The sequence below is a fragment of the Bactrocera oleae genome, chromosome 2, assembly GCF_042242935.1.
Source record: "Bactrocera oleae isolate idBacOlea1 chromosome 2, idBacOlea1, whole genome shotgun sequence".
Taxonomy (NCBI): Eukaryota; Metazoa; Arthropoda; class Insecta; order Diptera; family Tephritidae; genus Bactrocera; species Bactrocera oleae.
This window is the reverse complement of record NC_091536.1, coordinates 14,582,981-14,610,444: the sequence shown is the minus strand read 5'-3', so window position 1 is coordinate 14,610,444 and position 27,464 is coordinate 14,582,981. Positions and strand designations below refer to the sequence as shown.

The following is a 27,464-nucleotide window of genomic DNA, read 5'->3' as shown; positions in this document are numbered from 1 at the left end:
GTTAATGAATATTCATTGCCGTTCGCTGATATTGTGGTAAGGGAACGGTAGAAGCCATATTTGAATTTGTTTCAGGCATAACATACAAAATTTACAATTATGATTAATTTATATTTATTACAAATGGTTGTTAATATCAGCACCTCATATAACCTATATTCGTTTAATTTTGAACATATTTCAACTCTGGCAACGTTGTCGATGTGACAGTAGAAATTTTGCATTTTTTGATTGAAGCGAAGACGACGAACAAGTGGAGTAGAGGATTTCGGAATTTGAATACTTGTGCTCTTTAAATTTAAAGTTAAGTGTTTAATTAATTAATTGCAGAATTTTGAAAGCATAATATAAAGTGTAAGTTTTATTATAAATATAACACATTTCATTTAATAGCATATGGTTAAGAGAACTATGCAAAACCAATTGGGTTTTTCTCAAGTCGGCAAATTTCATTTTTTTTCGTTCACATTGTCCCGACTTTTTCTGTGACCAGCAATGGCGGTGCTGGCGCAGAAAGTGCCAAAAGGAAAAAGAAAGAAACAAGAAAAAGAAATTTGCTGCCTACGTTGCATTTTTGGTGTCAGGCAACAATAAAATTAAATGTTTTAGGTTCTAAATGTGAAATTATTAAAAATTTGGTGAGGGTTAGGTAGGCATTATACATTACTGGTACTGTAATTAAATTGCGATAAAAATACTCTTGATGTCCCATACATTATATTTGCACATTTTTGATTTTGTCGGGAGTTATTGTGAAATGTTGCAATACTAATTGGTGAATTATGTGTAATAAAAAATCACAAATAACATTTGACATAATTATATGTGCAAAAAATATTTAATATTTCATTATTATAGTTTCATTGGATGTTTGTAGCGAAAGGTGAACAAATATAAATTATATTTTTAGTCATTACCTTGCTGTTAGGAAAATAATGATTTGTTTAATTAGGAAGTGTGAAGTGTCATATACAAAACAGGCTACATTTGTTATATGGGTAAGTGACCAGAAAATTTAATAAAATCAGTTGAAATTAGAAGGGCGTGGTCCACTGGCAGGTACAAGTTGTCTTAAAAACCTACAATGATATGGAACTTTTATTTTAAGTGATTCAACAAATATGCAAATACATTTGTATAGTATAGGCGATCTATGATTAACTGCATTTATGTATATTTTATGAGCTGGTCAGTATGTGGTACTGAAAATCTTCTCATTCTTAGTTATTCGTTCATCATTAAAAATGGAACGAAACAGTGAGAGAAAAAGTAGATAAAATCAACTTTCAACTTCAAAATTGTAGAGTAATACTGTAGTAGAACGCAAATTTCATAGATTTTTTTTTAATACTTTAATTTTGGTATTAGTAATGTCTCGGGTTCATTAATTAGTAGATTATTAACATAATTGCCTTGTTTGCCAAAATAAAAGCAAAACATTATGCTATGTATTTCTCTGCCAAAATTGTGTGCCCATCCATCTACGTATTTACTTTTTTTTTTTATATACCGATTACATACGGGTACTAAAAATTGCATTCTATATTTTACTTGCCTAAATATTCACATTCTCATTTATATATGAATTTATATGGCTTTATAAAAACTGGTCTAGTATTTTCCAATAAGAATTGTTTGCAAATTCTAATTGAGCCTTCTGAGATTTAATTATAAGGATATTCGTCATATTAATAACTAAATAAATACTGTAAGATCATTTTAGTGTGCATATCCTGCACTTGCCGAATATTGTATTACAGTCTGTTTATGGTCATAATGAGAACTATTTGATTTCGTATGAAAGTAATACCAGAATATATTTGTATACATAGTGATATTTTTTGTTATGAATGAAAACAAATCCACACATACGATATGTGACATAATTGAATTGTTTTAAAATGCACATAGGAGGTATTTTCAAGAAACGTTTGTTTATCAAAAAAATGTTTATTTCTAAATGAAACGAATAATCTTGTAAAGATAACTTTTTTACTTAAGATGACGTTTTAAAATAATATCCTACTAATAGATTTTCTTTTATCCCTCCGTCTAATTTACTACATTGTTGTTTTTGTATGTGTGTGTGTTACTATCTGTCATATTTGTGTTGAGTGAACTTGCGGACTGCGTCATGAAATGTGTCAATAAAGTGTTCAAAATACAGCAAGTAGAAAGTGAAGAATTTACATATATACATACATATATTCTGGATATCTAAAATCAGCTTTTGAAATTTGAGTTTATTTGTTTTTCGCATACTTTATTGCCATCATTTAGTTGAGCTTTAAATTTAAACTGTGCACAATCTTGATAATGCTTTACCTGCATGCTCACAATGTGTTTTATTTGCATTTTTGTTTTGCTAATCCGTCTTCAAATTTTCTAGCAAACTTTGCAAGATTTTATACTTAAAAATCAATCTTAAACTGCTAATATATCCGTAGTATTTGTTAAATCCATGGGAATTAATCAATTTTTGATCCATATACCTATATTGTATTATTTTTGGGACATTAACAGTAATAAGTATCAAGTCGTGTTCAAGTCGGCATTTCACAATCAAACTCTTCCGGTTAATGACCTCTATCGGCTGTTACACAAAGCTATATAATAGGTACGTGGTCGTATACTTATTTGTTTTTTCATTTCGCTTTATCGTTGTTTATATTACTTGATATGCCACAACAAAAGTAACAAATAAATGTACATTAATACACACACGTATTTTGTTCAATCTACCGGCCGGCAAACGGTCGAATAAACGATCACTTTCCCCCTTCATCGCCCGCTTTTCTGTCTAACCCAAATCCAATTCATTAGACCGAGTCGCCCATCCGGCCCATTAATACAAGCATGATTACTGTTAAATCGTACATACTTAGCAGATATATGTATGTAGGTATTCATGTACATACATATGTACATATGTATGTATAAATGTCGTTTGAGACGTAGGCATTAATCGGTGATATTTATAATGCCGGATCTTCAAAAATTTTTATATTTGTAAACATTTACGATTTACGATATCATACTATATGGGAGAATTTGTACATATGTATAGGTGAAATACCATATATGTATGATTATTATTGCCATATTGTAAAATAAGCGTTTTTTTTAGATTAAACGTTTTTATACTTTGATGTTTACAAATTACTTACGTATGTGTTCTTTAATTCATCAAAAACATTATTTTTTATAGGTGGCATAAACTTTAACAAAAGAAATAATAAATTAATTAAACATTATTAGTATCAGATACAAAGTCGAAGAAGTTGCCAAAGGGTGTCCCACCACGACAACAAAGCATAATTATATTATATTTATCTGAGGGAGAAATAAAATATACTTGATAAAAATTAAATCTCCGTACTTTTTGAACGCTGCTCATGCTTCGAATTTTAAATATATCTTGTATATCACATGATCAAAAATAAAATTGTAGCCAAAAATTTTTTGAAATTGCTAACGTAAAGTTGATCCAGTTGAACAACTTCAATGAATTTGTAGATTGGCAAGGAAATAAATAGTTTTGTTTTTGTTTATCATTATTTATTATACCCTGACTACCCAAAGTTTGTAACACCCAGAAGAAAACGTCGGAGACCCTTTAAAATATATATATGTATATATAAATGATCAGCATGACGAGCTGAGTTGATTTACCTATGTTCGCCTGTCTGTATATACGCGAACTATGTAGTCCCTCAATTTTTTAGATCTCGATCAGAAATCTAGCCTTGTTTGAAAAACTTTTGTATTTGACAATATATCTTAACTAAAGCTACATATGGTTATTGCCTGCAACATTTACATACACACATACATATGTAGCTGTCACAAGTCAGTTCGTTGGAAATCAAGTTATTGTATGGAGTTTTTGGTATTTGTGAAGAGTATTTTAGCTTCGGTGGAACCGAAGTTAACGTTTTTTTTTTGTTTTTTCATTCATTTCATTTGTATACTTACTTTGTTTAAGACTTCTTAATTACATATTTTTATTAATAATACATGCTTTTGTTATCTCTGCATACATATATAGGTATTATATGTATATCTATAAGGTTTGTTAAATATATACATACATACATAACTTTGCTATTTTTGGAAAACAAATGTAACGGGTTTTACGTATGCAAAATAAATACCTATGCAATGACAAAAATTATGAATAGGATGAGTTCAATCATGACTTTAACTATTTCTGTTCGTGTACGTGTGCTTCACACGCAAGTCTTAAAAGTTATAAAAATGCAAAGGCGTCACTCAAACAGTTAAACATTTCAGAAATGAGTCTCGCGTAATTTATCATGACTCAAAAAAATTTCACAGAAAGCAAAATAAAAACAAAATGTTAACAGCCGGTTTCACGAAAGTATTGAAAATTAATTTCAAATCTATGGGAACTGACTCACCAAAAGATATCAATTTTGAATTAAATTTCTGATTAAACCGGCTGTAAGAATTTAGAAGAACCCACTGAAAGTAAGTGTATTCAATTTATTGATGAAACAGCGCACCAATGAACGCAATCACCAAAATACATAAATATGTAAGTTTTGTTGTGGTATGGCATATTTTCATAGATGTATCCATCGCAAATAAACTTATATTTGGTATGTAAATCTATACGGATGGTACTGAATTTGATTTGTGTTTTCAATGAGTTTACCGTTATTGAACGGGTTTTGCGTCAACAATCTCCATAGATGTCTCTTGCATTTGAATGCATACAAATGTGACTTGGTAAAATTTGTGAATTGGGATAAATACATACATACATATGTATACGCGTACATATATTATACAAAACTAGAGGATGGAGATTGTGGAATATAAGTTAAGATTCATGTATGTTCGGTTTCCGTTGTTCATTTGGAAGTTTTACAATAAACGTTTTTACGATAAAGCTTGATAATAAAAGAATTTTATTAAAGATATTAAGTAGGTATTTAATTATTTTTTACATTATTGCACCCGTGCCGAATATATGAAATAATTTATATCAATTCGAAATAAAATACATCGTTTTAATCGTTTTAAAACTTACGGTAACGTGTATAATAGTTTCTAATAAATAAATTGTGAAACTTAATTTTGTTAATTAATAACAATTAAACAGTTCGTATTAAAACTGAACATTCAATAAATTTATTATAGATTTATATGTACATATATTATATGTAGAATAAAATCAAATGCTTAAAATTGAAAAATTAAGTCAAATACAAATTCATGCGGCCAAGCAATTAATGTGAATACAAAAAAAGCAAAAAAAAACAAGAATAAACGTTCAATTGCACCGAAACGGTAATACCCTTCACAGGTGCATTTCTTATAACATAAAAGAGTATAAAAAGAAATTTTGATCGGTCAGTTTGTATGGCAGCTACATATATGCAACAGTAGTCCGATCAGAATAATTTCTTCGGAGATTTTATTGTTGCCTTGGATAATAAACCGAGTCAAATTTCTGAAACTGGGGGACTAGTTCATGTATGTATGGCATATACAGACAGGCGGACATGGTTAAATCGACTCGGCTCGTCTCGCTGATCATTTATATATACTTTATAGGTCTCCGTCGTTTCCTTCTGGCTGTTACAAACTTTTTTAATACACCTTGTTTAGGTTAAACTTTTCAGAGGAAAAATTGATGTATTGCGTACTAATGTTTATGACTGCCGTATCACTTTGAAATCGTTAGATCGCCAACACTATATTTTGACATATTTATCAACCAAGTACCACAAAATGCAAAGCCGACGTCTTTTTATAAAAGTATGTGTATGTGTACTCAAAAAAAAAGTATAAATAATTTATCAAGATTACCAATTGGTATAATAAATTAAATATACAATTTTTGTAGGCACTGTGTAAACATACATTTGTACTTCCATACGAGAAGCTTGACTAAACAGAGCAAATGTTAAGATAAGGACAGAAGTATACCCAAAGGGAACCTTGAACATCGATCCGTAAAGAAGGTTGTTGCCCATATACATATATATGCAGGTGTACTTTGTACACGTCTTATAACAATATATATGTCTTATTTAGCACTTGGAAATTACCTATATACACTCTGTACGCATCAATCCAAAATTAAAAACATTTTTTGCTTTTAGTCGCCTACTCTCGGCATTGCAAATAATTGTATTTTTACTTTTAATTTCAAAAGTACACGTCATTATATTCAAACGTCCATGTCCGCAACTACTTATCACAGATTTTTGGCAATGAATTATTTGTTTATACATACAGATGTACATATGTTTGTCAGACATAGCTAAATATTTTATGAAATATACTATTTAAACCTAAAATGCGAATATTTCATTATAGCAGACGCAACGAACGGTTGTGTTAATGCTTTATTGAGCGTAAAAATGGCATTTCATTGATAAGATTTCCGTTTATTTCTACATTTACAATAAGTGATAAGCATTTCTGCGAATTGCAGTTGTATATTAATCGAATATATTTACATCGCGTCTTCAATTAAATTATTTTTCAGAATAGAATTAAATTTCATCTACATATATACTTTTATATGTACATACAGATGTATATGCATTTTAAAATATATACATATGTATATCGCTAGATAAGAATAAGTGAAGTTAAAAATATAAATGCCTTAATAAGGCTGACATGGTTATTTTGAAAGCAACATATTAGCACAGTTTAGTGTTGCCAGAATACACTGCGGAGCAGCATTCAATATTGTGAAACTAAATATACTATTTTATGTTTTTTGCTTACTCGACTTTTTTTTTTACCCTTATCCGCAATCGCAAAGAGTTTTCCTTATTTATAATATTATATAAATTTTATTATTGAATTTTACCTCTTTTTTTTTATACCCTGAACAATAATATTAAGTCACATGTTTGTAACACCCAAAAGAAAACGCCGGAGACCATATAAAGTATATACATATGTAAAAGATCAACGTGACGAGCTGAGTCGATTTAGTCTTTTCCGTCTGTCTGTCTGTCTGTCTGAAACCGAAATTAACATGTTATTTTTGGTTTAATTGAAATATTTATTATTTAAAAATAATTATTTAAACAAACATTTTGGTAATTTCTGTTTTCCTCTACTATTTTTACGCAGGTTCGTTCGATAAAATTATGCAATGATGGACTTTCACTTATTGGTTGTAATTACCTGCATCTTTCTCGCTTCTCTCTGCTCGCTTCTCTTCATTAATAGCATTTTCCGACGTAAAACATTCGAAGATGTCGTTGCCGAAAAGAAAGCGTTTACTGACAAAATCTACGCCCAGAGCAAAGTGGCTGCAAAGAAACCGAAAAAACAACAAACCACGAAGAAGGATCTGAAGCGTGAGAAGAAAAAATTACAACGTGAACAACAAAAAGACAATACCGAGCAGGAGGACTCCGACGCACAGTCCGAACCAACATCAGTGGATGATGAGCCGCAGGGTTTGTCTAAATCTCATGTTGAATTCGAACCAGATCCAGAAGTAATTGTTGGCGCCACTCCAGAAGCCGTGCGACGCGCCAGTATCGTTGAGCGTGAAAAAGAGAATTTAACAGGCGGCAGTTCAAAACAGAAATCGAAGAAAGAGAGGAAGAGCAAGACTTCGGGTATTTTAGTAAACAAGAATGAACCAGTTGTGGTGCGAGAGAATTTGGTTATTGAAGAACCAGCAAATACTTTCGAAACGAAGCAACCGAAGGATACAGTTGAGTTAAAAAAACACGATAAGAAGGATAATAATAAAAAAGAAAAGAATGGTAAAAAAGACAAAAAAGATGTGACAGTCGAAAAGCCAATTACGTTAACTACTGAACAACAGCTGCCGCCAGTAGCCGAACCAGTTGTTCAACCGCAAGTTGCAAAGGAGCTTAAACAGCAGGATGAGAAAGTACGTCACGGCTCTCCAAAGGCACATGTTGCTAATAATGCCAGCGGAAACAATAAAACAAAACAACAAAATAAGAAGCAAAACAAAGAGACTGCTGCCACCAAAGAGCTTGTACTTGCACTTGATAAACTTTCAGATTCAGATACTATTGGCGTTTCATTACTCATGAATCTCTTCCGCCGCGCTGAACTTAATCGTTCCGAGATACAAATACTTATCGATTATCTGTTGAATAAGCAACAGGATACACCTGCAACTCATTCGGAATGGTCTGACGATATATGCCAGAAATTAAAACGCCAATTGGAAGAGAAGGAGAAGGCTTTGGCCGAGGAACAAGAAGCTTCCATAGGTATTCAAGCTAAATTGCGTGATTTACGTACAGAGATCAATGCAGAACGCGCCCAATTGAATGCCACTGTCAAAAATTATGTTGAAACGATTAATTCAAAAGAACAACAGATTGCTTCACTCAATCAGGACATACAAGCGCTCAACGATAAGTTCGCGCAGGAGCGTAAGCAATTCCAGGCCAAACTTTTACTTGAAAAACAAAACGGTTCCCAAGATTTGTTCGCACAATTGCAACGCTTACAATGCGAATCGACGCACAAGGATAAGTGTATTAACGATCTAACCTGCTTGGTTAACGCCTGTAATCAGGCGAATGAAGAGCTAAAACAACAAATAAGTATCCTCGAACAGCAACGTGAAGAGCTCGAACAAATCTCGAATAATCGAATTGTAGAAATCGAAAAATCGAAAACACTTGAAATCGAAAACGCTGAACGGCAATTGGAATTACATAACTTACAAAATGCGCAAGAATCAATAAAAGCCGATTTGACTCAAGTACGGCAAGATCTTGAGGCACGAAACACCGATTTGGTTGAGAAGCAGAATCAGATAGCCGCTTTGCAAGCTAAAAATAACGAGTTGCTACAACAATTGGCCGGCGTAAATAATCATGCAGCGGAACAAACTAAGGAACAATCTGGTTTGCAGGCCACATACGATGTACTCAAGCTACAATTGGCTGAGAAAGAGGAGCAATTCTCGGAATTTAATACTAAGCATGCTTCATTGTTAAAACAGTTGAGCTGTTTAGAAGCGCAAACGCAACTTAATGCACAAACTAATAATGATTTGCAAAAGTTGGTTCAGTCACTGCAGCAAGATATCGGTAGGAAGCACCAGCAACTGCAACAAGTCGAACAGACTGTGGACAAATTAAACCTACGCGAAAAGGAGTTACTGCAACAACTCCAGGAGCAAAAGGAAAAGAACGATGTAAGTTAGAACATATGTTACACCCATATAATACTTATAAAAGTGCACAAGTGCACGCCCACAAAATTCGCAAAGCTTATACCGCTCAAAGAAATTAGCTTACATAATTTTTATTTCTCCCATTTATTTTGTGCTCAGCAAATAACTAATTACTAATAAAACATCATTACTTTCACATATCGTTAAGAGGATTCGCATAAAATCCGATTACACTACAAGCATTCAATTATTACAGCTTGATACCGTCAATTAGTAAAAATTTAAAAACAGGTATTGAATAGACCTTTAGTTCCTTTTTTTAATTAATAAATTTTAATTTATAAAATCACAGGTGCATTTCTTATAATATCTTTATCTTGATTATGATTGGTAAGTTTGTATGTCAACTATATGCTATAGTGGTCCGATCTGTTCAATTTATTTGCTAAAGGTTGTGACGTTGCCTGGAAAATAAGCTATGCTAAATTTAGTGAAGATATCTTGTCAAATAAAAAAGTTTTCCATACAAATATTGGATTTTGATCGATCAGTTTGTATGGCAGCTATATGCTATAGTGGTCCAATATCAGCGGTTCCGAAAAATGAGCAATTTCTTGGTGAGAAAAGCACGTGTGCAAAAATTCAGATCGATATCTCAGAAACTAGGGTAACTGAGGAAGTCCTTCAGCCTATATGTAGGCGGACGGATAGACGGACATGTTGTTGTTGTTGCTGTAGCGGCAGAATTTTGTCGAGTTGACAGTCCTTGGCCGGAAAAAATCCGGGTCCGTTCCGGTTACGTAAATCCGACTGTTATGGGAACGGTGTATCCAAGTCATTGTTGCGACTTTCCAAAAAACTTGATTATAACTTCCAGTTTTCATTTAATTATTCATGTATTTCCAATTTCTTACCACACACAGTTTCATAAATAATTTCGGTTTTCCACTTTTGTTCTTTTATTCTTGTACTAATATGTTTTCATATTTCGCTTTAGGATTTGCGTAAGAAAAACTGGAAGTTGGTTGAAGCTATACAAAGTTGTGAAACAACAGCTAGACAAAGTAAAGCGCCTACGAGCGTAAATGCAAGCTTAGTTGTAAGTGCATGTTTCAATCCATAACTTTTATAAACAAAAAACGTTTAAACAGAATTTTCTTTCACTTTAAAAGCTAATTATAACAATTCCTGCATAAATCTTTAATTGTTTAATTTTGTCTTTCAGCAACAGCAGCAAATTTTCACAGCTTCGCAAAAACAAACTTCCGCCCCAGCCAATACCACAACAGTTTCCGCTAATGACGAGAAACATGTGCGTGAAATATTCCAGCGTCTGTATCCAGAGGCAGTTAAAGCTTGTGCCAGCACCGCGCTTAGTGTATCTTTTGAGCAGTGGGTGGAACAGGTTTTGGCCACACAGTTGAAATTAGCTGCAGTCAATAAAGTAACTAGCAGCAGTAGTAACAAATCAACACAATCTAATAGCAACAGTAGCAGCAGTAATCACACCTCTTCAAGCCACACAAATAACAATTCACATAATGATAACTTAATCAATAGCAATAATCGTATTAGTAGCAACAGTAGTGGTGATGGTGGAAGTAGTGGTAATGACAATGATGTGGATGCAGTTGAACTGCGTCTGCAAAATAGTCAACTGCGCGCGAAGGTGGATGAGTTAACTAAGCTTGTTAAGAAGACTGTAAGTAAAAAAAGTTTGGTTTGAAGTTTTGTTTCGAGATTTTTATTGAGGCTTCAATTATTTATTATAAAGTCAAGTTAATGGGATTACATATCACGTAATATTGGAAGTATGTTTTACAAAAAGTCGCTATGAAAATATTTTTGCACCAAATTGTGGTTTACCAGATGTAAATACATATATGTATAGATAGTGTTGTTATACAATCCGGACAGAAATGTTCTAAAATAAATTTTTAAATTCATTAGAAAAGATCATAATTTTTGTAGTTTATGTATTCAGATGTTATTGCAAAAACAAAAAGCATATACAATATATATACATACATACATGATACATTAGTGTCCGTTGTTTCTCAAGTTGTTTTTGTTTTTTGCAAACGCCCGCTTATGTTTCAGTTTTGTCTTAAAAATGGATTCAGTATAAACAAGCTCTTAAAGTTTTCAATTTTAACCGTGCCTAAATCTTTTTACTTTTTCCATACATTTTACTTGGGATTTTTTGTTTTTTGCAATAAATTTTGTATCTATAAAAAAAAAAATAAACCTACTATTTTTAAATAATGATATTATAATACAAAATTTTCCGAAAGTTATACACAGTTAAAGTTATGCATCAAATGTATTGTATTTATACGATACACCATGTCGTATGAGCAACATAGAATGTATTGTACATATAAATCACTTGTATGAATGTTCAGTTTCATTAGATCTTTAAGTTTGACTACGTATAACTTTTAAAGGAATATTTTTATTGTATTGTATTGTATTGTAATAAAAATCAATAAGACCTTATTCTGAAGCGGAAAACTTTTTATTAAAATATCACTTTTTCAAAATTGTAGATTTACTGCCTTAACGTAAAATATCAAAAAATCTTTATTATGTTATGTACATGGGGAAGGAAATATGATTTCAGCACGATTTAAATTGAAAATAACGCGGTTGTTTACATTGCATCTTTTCTTAGGTCAAAAGCTAAAAATCTACTTTGCAAAAAAAAATCAACTAAGGAAATAACGGACGCCCTAATTAATATACATATGTTATAAGGAGAAATTTAAAAATAGTTTACTAAATTCAAACAGTTTTCGGTATAGAAATCTGTTATATACAATTTATTATCTTTGTGAAAGTAATAACTTTTTTTTTTTAATTGATCTACAGAGTAACACATTGTCAGCTCTTGAAGGGCATGCGCTGCAAGAGCACGAGAAATGGCAAAGCATTTTATTAGCAAAGGATGAGGAAATTTCTAGATTGCAGCACTCAAATGGAGCGGAGGTGAGCTAACTAATTAGTTATAATATGTATAATTATTGATTAAAAAAATTAATATATTTATTTTAATTAATTACAGGGCATTTAATGTCGCATCATTGGAGTGTGTTTAGCGTTAGAAAAATGCAATTAAAATGTAATGCCTTCCAAAATACAACAAAGCGTGAACAATATATGATACAACAGCCAACTACTTACATAGAGAAGCAGACAGTAACCATAAAAGTGGAATATAATGACTGGCATAACAAAATATGCCAATTGCAAGCATATTTCTCACAGGAGCTTACAAAAGTAAAATTATAAGAAAATACTTGCAGACCTATCAGCAAACCAGAATGTTCGTAAGCATTAATTTGCACAATAAGCGATGAAAAAGTAGCAAAAAACAAACAGCAGCAACATGAATCATTCTAAAATTATGATACAGTATAGTAGGAGATAAAAACTTAAAGATATTAAAAACCATAAAGTTAAATTTAAAAAAACAAACCAATTATGCGTGAATAAATGTGAAACAAAAAAATAGCAAAAAATATAGATTTTAGTATAAGCCTAAAACTGTGCAATGTTTGATGATTGATATGCAAAACGAAAGCAACAAAGGTAGAAAATGATAATGATTAAAAGTAAATTGATACAGCAAATTACACTGCAGTGTAATTATGAAATGCAAGAATTATATAACCAATAACAAGCTAGCAGTACCGATTATGAGATGGATGTAGGATAGAAAAACGAAGAATATGTAATGCGCTGCAAAGCTGAATAGAATTATGCTGTTTGTGTTCCATGAAACGTCTTTGCATTTATACATACAAATACATGAAAATACATAAATACATACACATAACCAATTAATGTTATTTTATACACCACAAAAGTATGAACTGTAGACGTTATAATAGTATTTGAAAGTTGCTTATTGCAAGCAATCTCATTGGTGATTGTGTTCGAAAAATGCATTGTAACTTTTCACACATTGAGTTTATAAGCAGCAACAACACTGCACAACGTAGAAATTGCTTAAGGACACACAGTGCTTAGTTAAAATATAATAAACATAAATTTTAACTATAGTCTTGAGTTTGCTTCGAAAACGTTAGAAAATAGTTGAAATCATTTAAGTTGTCCAAACATTGATAATGCTCATGTGGCAATGTGGAATGTTAAGAAATCATACTTTTCGTTAAATAAATCGATTTTTCTCTTATGTATCCTAAGTAGCAGTTTTAATGCTATAAATTTTAATAAAAAGTATAGAAACATGAGAACGAGTTAAGGGGTTAGGTGTAGTCAGATACATGAAAAATAACTATTTTAAATAACTTTTCCACCTCCGGGATCAGCAAAGTGTTTTCCAGATTTTCATGAAAAAACTAACAGTTAAGTGTGTATTAAAAATCGAAATAAAAAAAATATATTATATATACATACATTTGTATATCCTTGGACCAGACACTAATTTTTCATGTTTTCATATGAATCTGTATAAATCAGATTTAAATCTACTGAGCGTTTTCGAATTATAGCGCATTTGAAATTTTATGTACACCCGAGAAGCCTTTGCTAATTACCGAATAACTCGAAAAATGCTTGTCGGACTTACATCAAATTTTCAGAGAATATTTATATGATATTATATTTTATGCAAAAGAAAATTGATTTTTTGATAACTCTGTCTACCCCTAACCTCTTAATAAACATATGAATCCGTACAAATAATTTTTAATATTGATTTTTTTTCCACGTGTGACACTATTAAATTCTAAATCGATATCAAAGCGCCAAATCATTTAATTGTATCATAATTCAATGGATATTGAAGTATCGAATATAGTGAAATATATAATATCTAACGAATAGAATGTTTCTTTGTCTCTCTTTTGTTTTTAAAATCTAGGCTTGAAAAAACAATGCGAAGAACGAGAAAATAAAACTGTTGTTGGCTTAATCATAGTTTCTATTCAAGAGTTAAAACCAATAAAGTCACTAAAGTAATGAATCAAATAAAGTAATATTCTGCTTCGTTATAGCTAACATAAAGATGTAAACAATGTGTTCTCTTTTAAAATTACAATATACTTGATTTCGAATTAAATTTTCAATTTTTAATCCCAAAATCAGAAATAAAAATTAATAAAATAAAAATCGTTTGAATGTGGAAGTTTGCCGACCAGTGCTCTAGTGTACTGATAGCTCTGTGCGAGGTCTTGCACAAAATGATAGAACACGAAGTATGCAAACGCGTACATGTTTTAATCCTAAAACAATTTCTTTTTTAATTTTTAATTATATGCCTGGGATTAAATTTTTTTTTTTATAATTTTATTTACATTTTAATTAGGTTTTTGGGACTCAAAATTTTATTCCCGTGTTAGGAATAAAAATTTTGTTTTTATTTGCAATCCGCTATTTGAGATTAAAAATTATTTTTAATAAACATTTTTGTAATTACATAAAAAAAAAATATATATATATATATAAACAATACATTTTTTAATGCATTATTTGCAACCCTTTTCCGGATATACTAAGAATAAGCGAATGTGTTGTTTAGATAATTCTTAAATATTGAAAAATTTCTGTATTTCTATTTGCCAAATTATAAAAGGTTTTAAAATATTTTATATGTATACTTTATTTTAACTGACTATTTTATCTTGCCGAACTAAAGAAATTATTTGCATAGATGCGTAAATATGAAAACAAGCAAGAGACTAGTTTTGCTAAGACATTACAGACTTCAACGACTGACCGATATATGAACAATTGAACAAGAAACGCGTATCCTTAGCAACAGCAACATTTACTTAAACATACATACACATAAAAAATTAATCTATTTTTATATAAAATACTTAAAGAAAGTAGATAAATTTAAACTGAGCGTACGAGTATTACAAAAAAAATTAAAAATAAATAAAAATAAAACTAAAAGAAACTGTGTGTGGGGTATTTACACTAATCTCAGTAATAATAATATGAACAAACTCACTTTTTGCAATTTATTTACTCGTATGTGTAAATGGAAATTGTAGTGCGAAATGCTTGTTACTGTGGTCACAAATTTGCAAAGACTTAGAGTGGAATATAATGACTGGCATAACAAAATATGCCAATTGCAAGCATATTTCTCACAGGAGCTTACAAAAGTAAAATTATAAGAAAATACTTGCAGACCTATCAGCAAACCAGAATGTTCGTAAGCATTAATTTGCACAATAAGCGATGAAAAAGTAGCAAAAAACAAACAGCAGCAACATGAATCATTCTAAAATTATGATACAGTATAGTAGGAGATAAAAACTTAAAGATATTAAAAACCATAAAGTTAAATTTAAAAAAACAAACCAATTATGCGTGAATAAATGTGAAACAAAAAAATAGCAAAAAATATAGATTTTAGTATAAGCCTAAAACTGTGCAATGTTTGATGATTGATATGCAAAACGAAAGCAACAAAGGTAGAAAATGATAATGATTAAAAGTAAATTGATACAGCAAATTACACTGCAGTGTAATTATGAAATGCAAGAATTATATAACCAATAACAAGCTAGCAGTACCGATTATGAGATGGATGTAGGATAGAAAAACGAAGAATATGTAATGCGCTGCAAAGCTGAATAGAATTATGCTGTTTGTGTTCCATGAAACGTCTTTGCATTTATACATACAAATACATGAAAATACATAAATACATACACATAACCAATTAATGTTATTTTATACACCACAAAAGTATGAACTGTAGACGTTATAATAGTATTTGAAAGTTGCTTATTGCAAGCAATCTCATTGGTGATTGTGTTCGAAAAATGCATTGTAACTTTTCACACATTGAGTTTATAAGCAGCAACAACACTGCACAACGTAGAAATTGCTTAAGGACACACAGTGCTTAGTTAAAATATAATAAACATAAATTTTAACTATAGTCTTGAGTTTGCTTCGAAAACGTTAGAAAATAGTTGAAATCATTTAAGTTGTCCAAACATTGATAATGCTCATGTGGCAATGTGGAATGTTAAGAAATCATACTTTTCGTTAAATAAATCGATTTTTCTCTTATGTATCCTAAGTAGCAGTTTTAATGCTATAAATTTTAATAAAAAGTATAGAAACATGAGAACGAGTTAAGGGGTTAGGTGTAGTCAGATACATGAAAAATAACTATTTTAAATAACTTTTCCACCTCCGGGATCAGCAAAGTGTTTTCCAGATTTTCATGAAAAAACTAACAGTTAAGTGTGTATTAAAAATCGAAATAAAAAAAATATATTATATATACATACATTTGTATATCCTTGGACCAGACACTAATTTTTCATGTTTTCATATGAATCTGTATAAATCAGATTTAAATCTACTGAGCGTTTTCGAATTATAGCGCATTTGAAATTTTATGTACACCCGAGAAGCCTTTGCTAATTACCGAATAACTCGAAAAATGCTTGTCGGACTTACATCAAATTTTCAGAGAATATTTATATGATATTATATTTTATGCAAAAGAAAATTGATTTTTTGATAACTCTGTCTACCCCTAACCTCTTAATAAACATATGAATCCGTACAAATAATTTTTAATATTGATTTTTTTTCCACGTGTGACACTATTAAATTCTAAATCGATATCAAAGCGCCAAATCATTTAATTGTATCATAATTCAATGGATATTGAAGTATCGAATATAGTGAAATATATAATATCTAACGAATAGAATGTTTCTTTGTCTCTCTTTTGTTTTTAAAATCTAGGCTTGAAAAAACAATGCGAAGAACGAGAAAATAAAACTGTTGTTGGCTTAATCATAGTTTCTATTCAAGAGTTAAAACCAATAAAGTCACTAAAGTAATGAATCAAATAAAGTAATATTCTGCTTCGTTATAGCTAACATAAAGATGTAAACAATGTGTTCTCTTTTAAAATTACAATATACTTGATTTCGAATTAAATTTTCAATTTTTAATCCCAAAATCAGAAATAAAAATTAATAAAATAAAAATCGTTTGAATGTGGAAGTTTGCCGACCAGTGCTCTAGTGTACTGATAGCTCTGTGCGAGGTCTTGCACAAAATGATAGAACACGAAGTATGCAAACGCGTACATGTTTTAATCCTAAAACAATTTCTTTTTTAATTTTTAATTATATGCCTGGGATTAAATTTTTTTTTTTATAATTTTATTTACATTTTAATTAGGTTTTTGGGACTCAAAATTTTATTCCCGTGTTAGGAATAAAAATTTTGTTTTTATTTGCAATCCGCTATTTGAGATTAAAAATTATTTTTAATAAACATTTTTGTAATTACATAAAAAAAAAATATATATATATATATAAACAATACATTTTTTAATGCATTATTTGCAACCCTTTTCCGGATATACTAAGAATAAGCGAATGTGTTGTTTAGATAATTCTTAAATATTGAAAAATTTCTATATTTCTATTTGCCAAATTATAAAAGGTTTTAAAATATTTTATATGTATACTTTATTTTAACTGACTATTTTATCTTGCCGAACTAAAGAAATTATTTGCATAGATGCGTAAATATGAAAACAAGCAAGAGACTAGTTTTGCTAAGACATTACAGACTTCAACGACTGACCGATATATGAACAATTGAACAAGAAACGCGTATCCTTAGCAACAGCAACATTTACTTAAACATACATACACATAAAAAATTAATCTATTTTTATATAAAATACTTAAAGAAAGTAGATAAATTTAAACTGAGCGTACGAGTATTACAAAAAAAATTAAAAATAAATAAAAATAAAACTAAAAGAAACTGTGTGTGGGGTATTTACACTAATCTCAGTAATAATAATATGAACAAACTCACTTTTTGCAATTTATTTACTCGTATGTGTAAATGGAAATTGTACTGCGAAATGCTTGTTACTGTGGTCACAAATTTGCAAAGACTTATGCTGACATGAGCTTCAAATGAGTAACTGCTAAAAATTAATTACCATTTTACGCTATTATTTCATTAATTGATATTTTAAGTTTCATAATTCGATTGACTGAAGGCATAAAATTTTAATTTAAAGTCGATTGGCTCAGTTATATTTATGATAGCATTTATAAAAGCCAAAAGTGGTTGTCGCCTAAAATTAGTAAACTATTATTTTCTTTTCACGTAAATGTTAAAAAAAAAAAACTGATATTTTCATATTTCCATGTACAATGTAAAAATGATGTTAAAAAACAAAAACAGTATATGTACACTAATTTTACCGACATACCTGTTTCAAGCAGCTTCAGCATTCCTTTTTTAATTTCTACAAAAACAAACATAAAGCCGACAAAATAAAGAAAACAAACTACTACTCTACAAACAATATTTTTTTTTCAATATGCACTACATACCAATTTGATTAAAATCCAATCTTGTATTGCAAAATAACTGGCAATTATAACCAAAATCATTATATGAAATGCAATTAAAAAGCGTTCGCCACTAAAAAAAAAGTAAAAAATATCGATACTGAATAGCGGAGAAATATGTATGCAATGTAGGTAAACAGCAGATCTTAAAACTGAAAATAAATCTGCGGATATAATTTTGATCAGAAAAGTGAAGCGGTTTGAGTATTATATTGCTGCTTCCTTTGAATGGGTTTAGTGAAATAAATAAATGGGAAATACAAGTTAATTAGGCAGTATTACCAGCGTTAATAATTAAGCATGTTTTTACACACGAATGAATGATTCAGTGTTGGATCATAATTAAACATATAGTAATGGTTGAATTTTTCTTGATGGCAGGTCGAAGTGAAAATGGTAGGAAAACAGTTTGAGCAATTTATGAAGGAATGATATATTATGATAAACAAAAATAAACATATTTAAATTATAACGAACAAATTGACTTTTATTTTATTGCGGTTTATTTGAAATGAACGGGAACACTGGTATTGGCCGTAGCAATTTAGGTTTTGCTACTGTTATTTTCATCTGCTTCCTCGTTTGTTCTATCGAAATTGATTGTACGAAAATTTAAATTCGATTTAAATTCAGGAACTAAATAAAGTGCCACCAAATTTTCATTTTCGTAAATATGGCAGAAATTCGTCGTGAGTAGAATTATGCCTGAAATTGTTTCAAAGACAAATTAAGTCTTACATTGGAAGTTTAATGCAGTTTCAAATATTGACGCGATACTGCTCGGAAAAATAGTTTGTGAAAACAACAATGAAGTTGTCTAGTTGCAAGATATTATATGGGCATCTAATTGCTAATGCTAGTTTATGTGATTTATACCAGTTGTTTCTTCGATAAGCCAATCACCAAGTTTTCATGAATCAAAGATCAAGCGCTATGTTGCTGTAATATATCTTTTATTTGCTATATGAGGTGCCAGATTGCAATTGCAATCATTTTTTACTAATGAACAAGAAATGTATATTTTAAAAAATATTTATTATTCCTCTGTACTTATATTTATAAATAGTGTATATGTAAATGTAAAAGCATTTGTAGTTTATAGATGTGTGACCTACATAAATCGAGGATGAAATATAAACTAAATCAAGATTTTAATCACTACGCTATGTATATGTATATTGAGTTTTAATTTTTTTCTTTAATCGTAGATGGTACCGCTAAATTTTGTATCGGTATAATCATATTAAATGGATACTGTAGTAGTTCAGCGCATGATGGACGCTTTTTTGGATTATGTTGTAAGCAATTTTTTGCCATCTGAAAGCGATAAAAGCAATAATTAAAATTTTGTGTATATACATGTGTACAGTTGCGATTTTTTTAATTGAAAAATTTTGTATTAAATATCCGATTTTAAGATTTTTACTTATTGTTTGGAATTAAAAATTAAATTATCAATTTTTAATCCCAAAGTCAGTATTAAAAATTGATAAAATATAAATCGTTTGAATGTGTAAGCGCTCTAGAGCATTGTAGATGATGCCGCTATGCGAGCTCTTGCACATGAAGTACGCAAGCGCGAACAATTTATTTTTTTATTTCTCATTATATATTTGGGACTAATTTTCTTTCAATCCGGTGTATAGTTATAAAATTTATTTTTAATTCTTAACCGGGTTTTCGAATCAAAAACATTTTTTTTCAATCGGTATTTGGGATTAAAAACAAAATTATTTTAAATTAAATTTTTCGGAATTACAAAATAAAACTAAAATTTAATCAAAAATAAATAATAACCATCGACGATGTGCTACTTTACTGTTCTTTTGTCAAAAAAAAAAACAGTTATTCGGTTAAATTCGATTCAAGAACTATACCCTAATGAGTATTAACGTTTCATGGATACATATTGCTTTTTGTCATGCAGACAATTGGTAAAATTAATTAAATTTAGTCAAAAATATTTACGTGCACAAGCATTGCTGGATAATATAAAGGAATTGTAGGATATTCGATGTTTGTGGTAGGACTTGTAATAGCATTGATTTTGGCATATGTATTTTTGATATGCGAGAATGGAGTGCGCTTATAAAGCAGCAAGTATAGTATGCATCCAAGAGACCAAACATCAGATTTCGTTGATATCTAAAAACATGAAAGATAACTAAATAAATTTATGTCGCTTTCATATTAATCTACATTTTTAATTGCCAACAACCTTTATTTTTGGTTGATTGCTGCGCATCGGGCTAGATCCCGTTGATGTATCGGTTAGTGCTTCCGGACTAATATAATTAAATGTTCCGGCTTGAGAAAATTTTATTATACTTGTTGAGTCCAGTGCAATGTTACTGGCAATACCAAAATCTATTAACTTCAAACGACCATTTATCATCAGAAAATTTGCTGGCTTCAAGTCAGAATGTATAACGCCTGTACGATGATAAATATAGAATAATATATATATTTAATTTTTATAAAGTTTTGCAAATTACCATTTTGGTGTATGTAATTAACCGCTTGCAACATTTGATACCAAAAATTCATAAGTACATATAGCGGCAAATTCGTGGTGTATGTCTGTAAAATTTTATGTAAATCCGAATCTCCCTTTTCCATAACAAGAAAGAGTCGTGACTCATTACGCAAAAGTTGACTGTGAAAACAAAAAAAAAAAAAAAAGTAGAAGAGTAGTAGTATATGAATTAGCAAGTTTGCTGCTTTTATTTATACTCACTATTCAAAAAGTGTCACCACACAGATGTTTCCTTGAAGTTTTGCCAATAGTTTTGTTTCATTTAAATAACCTTCAACAACAACTGGATCACCACGCAAATCAACAACCTAAATACAATACCAATATGTATAACTGTTTAGTATTTTCGAATTGGTAAATTACCTTTAGTGCACATTCATTACCATCTGAATTTCTTTTTGCCAAATAAACGGAACTGGAGCCTCCACAACCGATTTTTTTTATGATTGTATAATCAGAATTATTAATGTGCAAAATACCATTATTTTCATTCGATACTGAACTCTTTGTGTTAGGTGGTTTCTTTCCATCAGGCTCCTCCTGTTTATCTGGGTTTGAAAAAGCATTCTCCAGTGATTTCTTCGATTTAACATTTATCTGTTGCTTAATTACATTACTTTTCTGAGTATTCTCTTGTATATTTTCGGTAGTTTTCGGCGTGGTTTCAACACCATTTATGGAATCACAAAGTGATAATGTAATACTATCATTGGGTAAACATACAACGTGTGGACGCGTTATAGCCATCGGCGTTTGAAACAGTACCTTCTGTGAGCGGAACTCATTTGCAATTGCCGTACGCTCTTTTTGAGACTGCGTCGAACACAAGCCTCGTGGCCTCCGCTGTACTGAAAATGATCGAATTTGGGGTGTAGCAAATTGCGAGTCAACAATATGGTCATTTGTAGAAGCTGCTGCAGGAATAAATGCTGTGCTGTTTGGCCGAAGTGGTGTTTCTAAATCTGAATACTTTGAATTTTTCGGTGGTGTAGGATTAGAATTAAAACGTTGCAAAACACCTCCAGCACAGTTTTCATTACTTTTACGGTCTATATTTTCGGCAGTGTTATCGTTTGCCACTTTATCTTCCTGTATACTTTGTAGAGCGCACAAAGTGACTGGTCGGCTTAAAAGTGGCTTTCTTGCGGTACTAGCGGCATTTGGTTGTATATTTTCAACCACTGCCGTTAACAAATCTTCACTCTTATTTATATTTTCCTTGCCTTCAGTGTCTAAGGCCAATTTATTAAAATCTGTAAGAAATGAGAGATTACCAGCAGAACGCTTTTTCTTAACGTCTGATGGCGGGCCGGGTGTTTTCAGTACAGAGTTATCCGCAGGACTCATGATAAAGGAATCATTTAATATAGCACAATTAAGATTATCAGTATTGGGATTTTCTTCTTCTTCGGACTCATCTGAATCGAGGGTGGGTAATTCTGAGCAACGCTTGGGGCTAAATATAATATATTAATATTTAACATAATAATTGTTTCTTCTTACTCACAACATTCGCATATTGCTAAAAGCTCCCAATACTTTTTGGGGAGCTTCTTTTACAGCTAAATAATTCTTCGATGAGTTTTTTTGAAGTTCATCTGCATTTTTATGCCTATTAAGAAACGATTTTTAATAATTTTTATTTTTATATTATGCAAATAATCTCAATACTCCTGATTAACATCTTCATCGTCAGAGTCCGGTTCTAAAGCAGGTAAATCTTTTACTCTACGTGGATAGTGAAAAGACATTAAACTGTCGCAAAAATATTAAAATCGGAAATAAAAAACAATCCAACTAAAATAACACAATTTAAAGAATCAAAATCAAAATTAAAGGAATGACAGTTGATAATGCTTACTAGACAGAGCACAGAAAGGGAAATTGCGCCGTCTAGTGGGAAAAATTGTACAGTTTGACGGCCTCTTTAAATGTTTTGAGAAAATGTATTATATTTGCAGCAGAGAACATGTAAAATTGGGTACTTGGAATCAAAATACTTATTTGAGTATTTATGGATTGCTTTATGTTATATTAATATTATATTCATACCATTGAAGATTACCTACAAGATAATTGTAAGAATTATAATAAGTACTAAACATATTTGTTTAACAACATTGATCTGATGTTATCGAACATATGTTTCTTCTGCCGCCAAGTGCGAATGACTTTCGAAAACAGATTCGTAAAACTACAAATCGGTAAACAGGAAAAAATAAAAACTAGAAAACAAATAATAGTAGAATCACTTTCTTTGTGAACGTTTAGCCAATCAACGTAAAGCGAAAAGGTGCATAAAAGAAAAACAACTAAAAATAAATAATTGTAATCAATTTAATTGTTTTTCGGAGCGATAAGCTGATGCGCACTTAAGCCCATTGAACGGTGTTGCTGAATCACAGCCGTTGCTCATTCATATGGTCAGTTTGGGACACAATTTCAACGCAAATAGGGTAAAAAAATTAAGACTTTAGTGGAAAATATATATGTGCGCTATTACACTTTTTGTAAAAACTTGAATAGAGTGCTCAATACATGAACATGGGTGATAATCGTGCATCTATTGCATCAAGCAACGCTGACACACAAGAGCTGCTTGATCCAGTATTGACTTCAAATGCAGATGGAAGCTTTAAATCTCTTAGAACAATACCGGCATTTAGGTGAGTTTTAATATTGATAAAAATTTATATGTGCGCACGTATGTTTTATGGAGTTGATGTCATTCGGGACATCGTCTGGTTTAGTAATTATAAAATATAAATTTAATTGTGCAATCCCCTATAATTTTTATTTAGTATATACATACATATATAATTTTTTTTATATAATATATTTGAAAATCATGACCCTGACCTGCCCTTCTGAAATTATATAAATAAAATATATATAAAATTCGTAATATAGCACACGTTTTCTGTTTTCACAGCATTCATTTGCTGATTTCAACTGTAATCTCTTTCATTGGCATTGTGCTCGCTTATGCATGGCCAGAGGACAAACGCTGTGAAGCGTATTTTATTATGCTATACTTACGTGCAACTTTTTGGGTGATAACCTTTGTAAGTACAAATAAATGTAGTTGCCCACATAAGGTTTCCCAAACTCTTTATAAATTTATATGTGTATAAATGTGTATAATATATGCAACATTTTGTTACTGGCAGCTGTTCGATCACTTGATTAAAAAACATCATGACGATTTACGCATGAATGGCTATCATGAATTTCACCGTGCTACGGCCATGCAAAAGAGTATACCACTGAATGTGGTATCGCTTTGGAACTCAATGCTATTGGCTGTACAAGCGGGTATTCATCACTATTATGGCGTAAATTTCTGGCAACATTGTGCGGAAGGTTTTCTCTCGCCGGTCTCTTATATTGCAGGTTTCAACACTTTAGAGACACTGGTACTGAGCGCAACTCATGGTTGCTATATATGTAAGCATGCTGAATTATTTTAAAATTATATCTATACTTGTTCCAACATATTCGAATTGTTTTCTTTTGAACCAAATAGCAAAAGTGCGGAAATTTAACAAATCCGCACCACCACCCGATGCGCTCCGAGGCGTTAACAGTGCATCCGGTTCGTTGGGTCTAATGCAACCTGGTGGTAATACTACTGAGTTATTAGAGAAACAGGTAGTTATATTTTTAATAAATCTTTAATAGAAATATTTATTTTGCTTATAACATTTTAATACAGGCCGATCTCATTGCCTACTTAAAGGACCATAATCAGAAACTAAATCAAAAGTTGCACCAAATGCAGTTGAATGCGCGCACCGTTAACCTAGCAGCTTGAAGCTGAAACAGGTTCGGAATCACTAAAATATACTAATCTAAACACGAAACGAAAGAGTAAATTAAATTAAGTAGTATTTCTATTTTTTATTAATATTAGAATTATAAACCAGTTTAATCTTGAAATTATTGCGATCTGTATTATTACATGTTACTTACTACCTACTTACTAACTACTATCCCCGTATTATCGGTTACTAGTTTTTAATGCTTGAATATTTTCACAAAGAAGAATTTATCTCAAATTTGATATTTTCTAAATTTTGTTTGCATTCAAAATGAGTATATGCTATTTGTTTTAATTTCTATTACTAATGTAATTTAGTATACTGTATATGAAATATTCTATATATTCGGCAAACTTGGACTGAAGTTTTAAACTGTTTAAATAAAGCTATAACAAAAAAGTTTTATATACGCAACACAAATTTTTTATGCTTGGCTATCCAATTATTAGTGGTCAAGAGACCGAGAGAAAAGGAGGTGTATTAGTCTAAAGAAGTTACTATCATCTCTTCCAGTATACCCAGAAGTTATAGCGTCAATATGGAATATTTTATCTTCTCCATAACAATTCTCTGGTGAAAGCGAACGATGAACATGACGATGAAGAGTGAGTTTGCAGTCTTTGGCAGAATATATCTCCGGTTATATTCGGGTCACATATGCTTTTTTGGTCAAATTGGTGTTCGGTGAGTTTTTAGGGACTAAAGTGTGGATTACAGCTTTCTCATTATAGACGAGTTGTAAATCTTGATTTTATCATCCATTTTAAATACTCATAGTAATTAACCAGTTGTCGAATTTACGCCTCACCAAGCGTCGGAATACGTCGGATAGGGAATGAAAAAGTCGCAATCGGGTGCTGATTGACAACACAGCCTTTCCAAGAGAGTAAATTTAAATATTGGGTCGTTCACTAAGTAATTTGGTTTTTTTTTTAGTGCAATTTAACACGTTTTTTTTATTGTTTAAAACATTTTATGAAATTAAACAAATTTAACTTTTCAGCAATCTTTCGAGTTATTATTCGACGATTCGCATCGACCAAATACTTTATTTTAACCACATCGGCTTCAACAGGTCTTCCAGAACATGGTGCATCTTCAAGACGGAAATAGCCGGAACGAAATTTTGCAAATGAATTTTGGCATTGGCGTTCGGTCAACACATTTTCTCCGTAAACATCACATAACTTCTGCCTTGCTTGAACTCCATTTTTATGCTTTGATAGTAAAACAATAAAATATGTCGAAAATGCTGTTTTTGATCTTCCATCTTCGATAGAGCACCAAACAAAAATTATTCCCAAAAAAATAAAATATTTTACAAACAAGCCTTTTATATCAGCTGTTCAAATATATAACTGTAAAGCGGTTAAATGTGAAGTTGGCTGCGCAAAAATTCAATAAGATCAGCTGTTGTCATCAAACGAAATTACTTAGTGAACGACCAATATGTTATGATTACATTTGGCATTATATTATATTTCACCGTAAAACAAATTTATTGTTAAATTTTATTAACAATAAGAAATATAATTTCACATCAAATGCTGATTAATACAATCTTAATTAAATAAAAGATATTTAATATCCAGAATTGAAAGAATAATTTCATTAAAAATAATTTTAAACTATATCATCACCTAAAAAGTAAAAGGATACGCTCCCCTATGAATGTATTAAATAAGCCACAAATGCAAAATTTCAATATACAATAAAAATAGCTACAAAATATTTATTTCCGTTTCGTTCCGAGATTTTGCGGTAGTTCAATAACTCTCAAAGTTTTATCCTTAGCCGTTACTATTATCTGAAAAAATTGAAAAAAAACTAGTTTAGCAACTTTGCATACAATATACAATAAAAACAACGACCTTATTGCTGATCACCGTTAGGGTTAATATGTTGCCGGCACAACCAGCATAACGGCCACAATGTCGTTCCTTCGTCTTATCAATTACATAGACAAAACCATCATATGAACCGACGAGTAGAAACTTATTTTGATAAAGCCGCATCGACACTGCTCCACTGCCGCAATTTATTGCGGATAAATGTTGACCAGTCTGTAGAAAAATGAACACATTTTATTATTGTTTTCACTAGGTTTATAGCGAAAGTCTTCTTTTGAGTTTACTTACCGTAAAATCAATCTTCAGTATATCGCGACGCTGCGTGCCACAGAAAATACAACCATCATCCAATAATAAACTATACGCCTTCATTGCGTCGGGCAGGTTCAATGTGCGCAACAATAGTCCTGAAGATGCGTCACGGATTTGTATTTCTTTCGATTTAGAGGCTACAATGAGAATTCGACGTGGGCCCTCCTTAGTCGCTTTGATGGCGGTTATTGAAACTTCTGATGATGAAATTGTGGAATTGTTCAAGTTGTTGGACTGAAGAGAAAAAAATCATATGCATATATTAAAAGTGAATGTTGATGATCATATATATATATATATCAGATAAGTTCTCATGGTCCTGGAAAATTGGAAATTTTTAGATGATTTCCTTACAACTACCACTTCTGGGGTTCTACCACA

The 27,464-nt window shown here is 30.8% G+C and overlaps 4 protein-coding genes across 8 annotated transcripts in view; 2 read left to right on the top strand and 2 right to left on the bottom strand.

Moving 5' to 3' along the window:
• The first annotated feature begins 205 nt into the window (after window positions 1-205).
• Window positions 206-14,214, top strand: alt (aluminum tubes). Of its 3 annotated transcripts, none has more exons than XM_014238543.3 (6): window positions 206-354; window positions 7,126-9,193; window positions 10,170-10,271; window positions 10,398-10,874; window positions 12,044-12,160; window positions 12,237-14,214. In XM_014238543.3, exons 2-6 carry the CDS (start codon window positions 7,148-7,150, stop codon window positions 12,243-12,245), a joined length of 2,751 nt encoding a protein of 916 aa, XP_014094018.2. In that variant the 5' UTR covers window positions 206-354; window positions 7,126-7,147; the 3' UTR covers window positions 12,246-14,214. The 3 variants fall into 3 exon arrangements, with proteins under 3 accessions (XP_014094018.2, XP_014094021.2, XP_036233977.2); XM_036378084.2 differs by lacking the exon at window positions 206-354 and adding an exon at window positions 632-649; XM_014238546.3 differs by lacking the exon at window positions 10,170-10,271.
• Window positions 10,924-22,952, bottom strand: Mps1 (Monopolar spindle 1). 2 transcript variants are annotated; one of them, XM_036378089.2, is made up of 8 exons: window positions 22,772-22,952; window positions 22,608-22,712; window positions 21,464-22,556; window positions 21,302-21,408; window positions 21,060-21,220; window positions 20,783-20,997; window positions 20,533-20,709; window positions 10,924-11,096 (listed from the first exon to the last, which is right to left on the bottom strand). In XM_036378089.2, exons 1-8 carry the CDS (start codon window positions 22,849-22,851, stop codon window positions 11,073-11,075), a joined length of 1,962 nt encoding a protein of 653 aa, XP_036233982.2. In that variant the 5' UTR covers window positions 22,852-22,952; the 3' UTR covers window positions 10,924-11,072. The 2 variants fall into 2 exon arrangements, with proteins under 2 accessions (XP_036233982.2, XP_014094022.3); XM_014238547.3 differs by lacking the exon at window positions 10,924-11,096 and adding an exon at window positions 19,497-19,881 and having other exon boundaries at window positions 22,772-22,950.
• A 328-nt stretch (window positions 22,953-23,280) lies between these two features.
• LOC106620135 (transmembrane protein 192) lies at window positions 23,281-25,341 on the top strand. Its single transcript, XM_014238534.3, has 6 exons — window positions 23,281-23,556; window positions 23,627-23,766; window positions 24,033-24,165; window positions 24,271-24,547; window positions 24,627-24,751; window positions 24,816-25,341. Exons 1-6 carry the CDS (start codon window positions 23,521-23,523, stop codon window positions 24,912-24,914), a joined length of 810 nt encoding a protein of 269 aa, XP_014094009.2. The 5' UTR covers window positions 23,281-23,520; the 3' UTR covers window positions 24,915-25,341.
• Window positions 25,342-25,467: 126 nt separating this feature from the next.
• Window positions 25,468-27,464, bottom strand: part of LOC106619754 (enolase-phosphatase E1) — a 46,839-nt gene continuing 44,842 nt past the window's right edge. For both annotated transcript variants that reach the window (XM_036378082.2, XM_036378083.2), the window contains exons 5-7: window positions 27,060-27,317; window positions 26,793-26,984; window positions 25,468-26,728 (exon numbers count right to left, since the gene is read on the bottom strand). In XM_036378082.2, coding sequence (XP_036233975.2) covers window positions 26,654-26,728; window positions 26,793-26,984; window positions 27,060-27,317 — 525 coding nt within the window. In that variant the 3' untranslated portion in view covers window positions 25,468-26,653. The remainder of the gene's footprint in view (window positions 26,729-26,792; window positions 26,985-27,059; window positions 27,318-27,464) is intronic.

Bases quoted from the DNA above. Each gene is read 5' to 3' on its own strand.
- Mps1 (XM_014238547.3), bottom strand. From the start codon at position 22,851: ATGTCTTTTCACTATCCACGTAGAGTAAAAGATTTACCTGCTTTAGAA. The intron at 22,713-22,771 runs GTATTGAGATTA...GTTTCTTAATAG, and splicing joins GATGAAGATGTTAATCAGGA to GCATAAAAATGCAGATGAAC. The intron at 20,998-21,059 runs GTAATTTGCAAA...ATCATCGTACAG, and splicing joins TAATTACATACACCAAAATG to GCGTTATACATTCTGACTTG.
- LOC106620135 (XM_014238534.3), top strand. From the start codon at position 23,521: ATGGTCAGTTTGGGACACAATTTCAACGCAAATAGG. The intron at 23,557-23,626 runs GTAAAAAAATTA...AAACTTGAATAG, and splicing joins ACAATTTCAACGCAAATAGG to AGTGCTCAATACATGAACAT. The intron at 24,752-24,815 runs GTAGTTATATTT...ATTTTAATACAG, and splicing joins CTGAGTTATTAGAGAAACAG to GCCGATCTCATTGCCTACTT.
- alt (XM_014238543.3), top strand. From the start codon at position 7,148: ATGATGGACTTTCACTTATTGGTTGTAATTACCTGCATCTTTCTCGCT. The intron at 10,272-10,397 runs GTAAGTGCATGT...TTTGTCTTTCAG, and splicing joins GCGTAAATGCAAGCTTAGTT to CAACAGCAGCAAATTTTCAC. The intron at 10,875-12,043 runs GTAAGTAAAAAA...ATTGATCTACAG, and splicing joins CTAAGCTTGTTAAGAAGACT to AGTAACACATTGTCAGCTCT.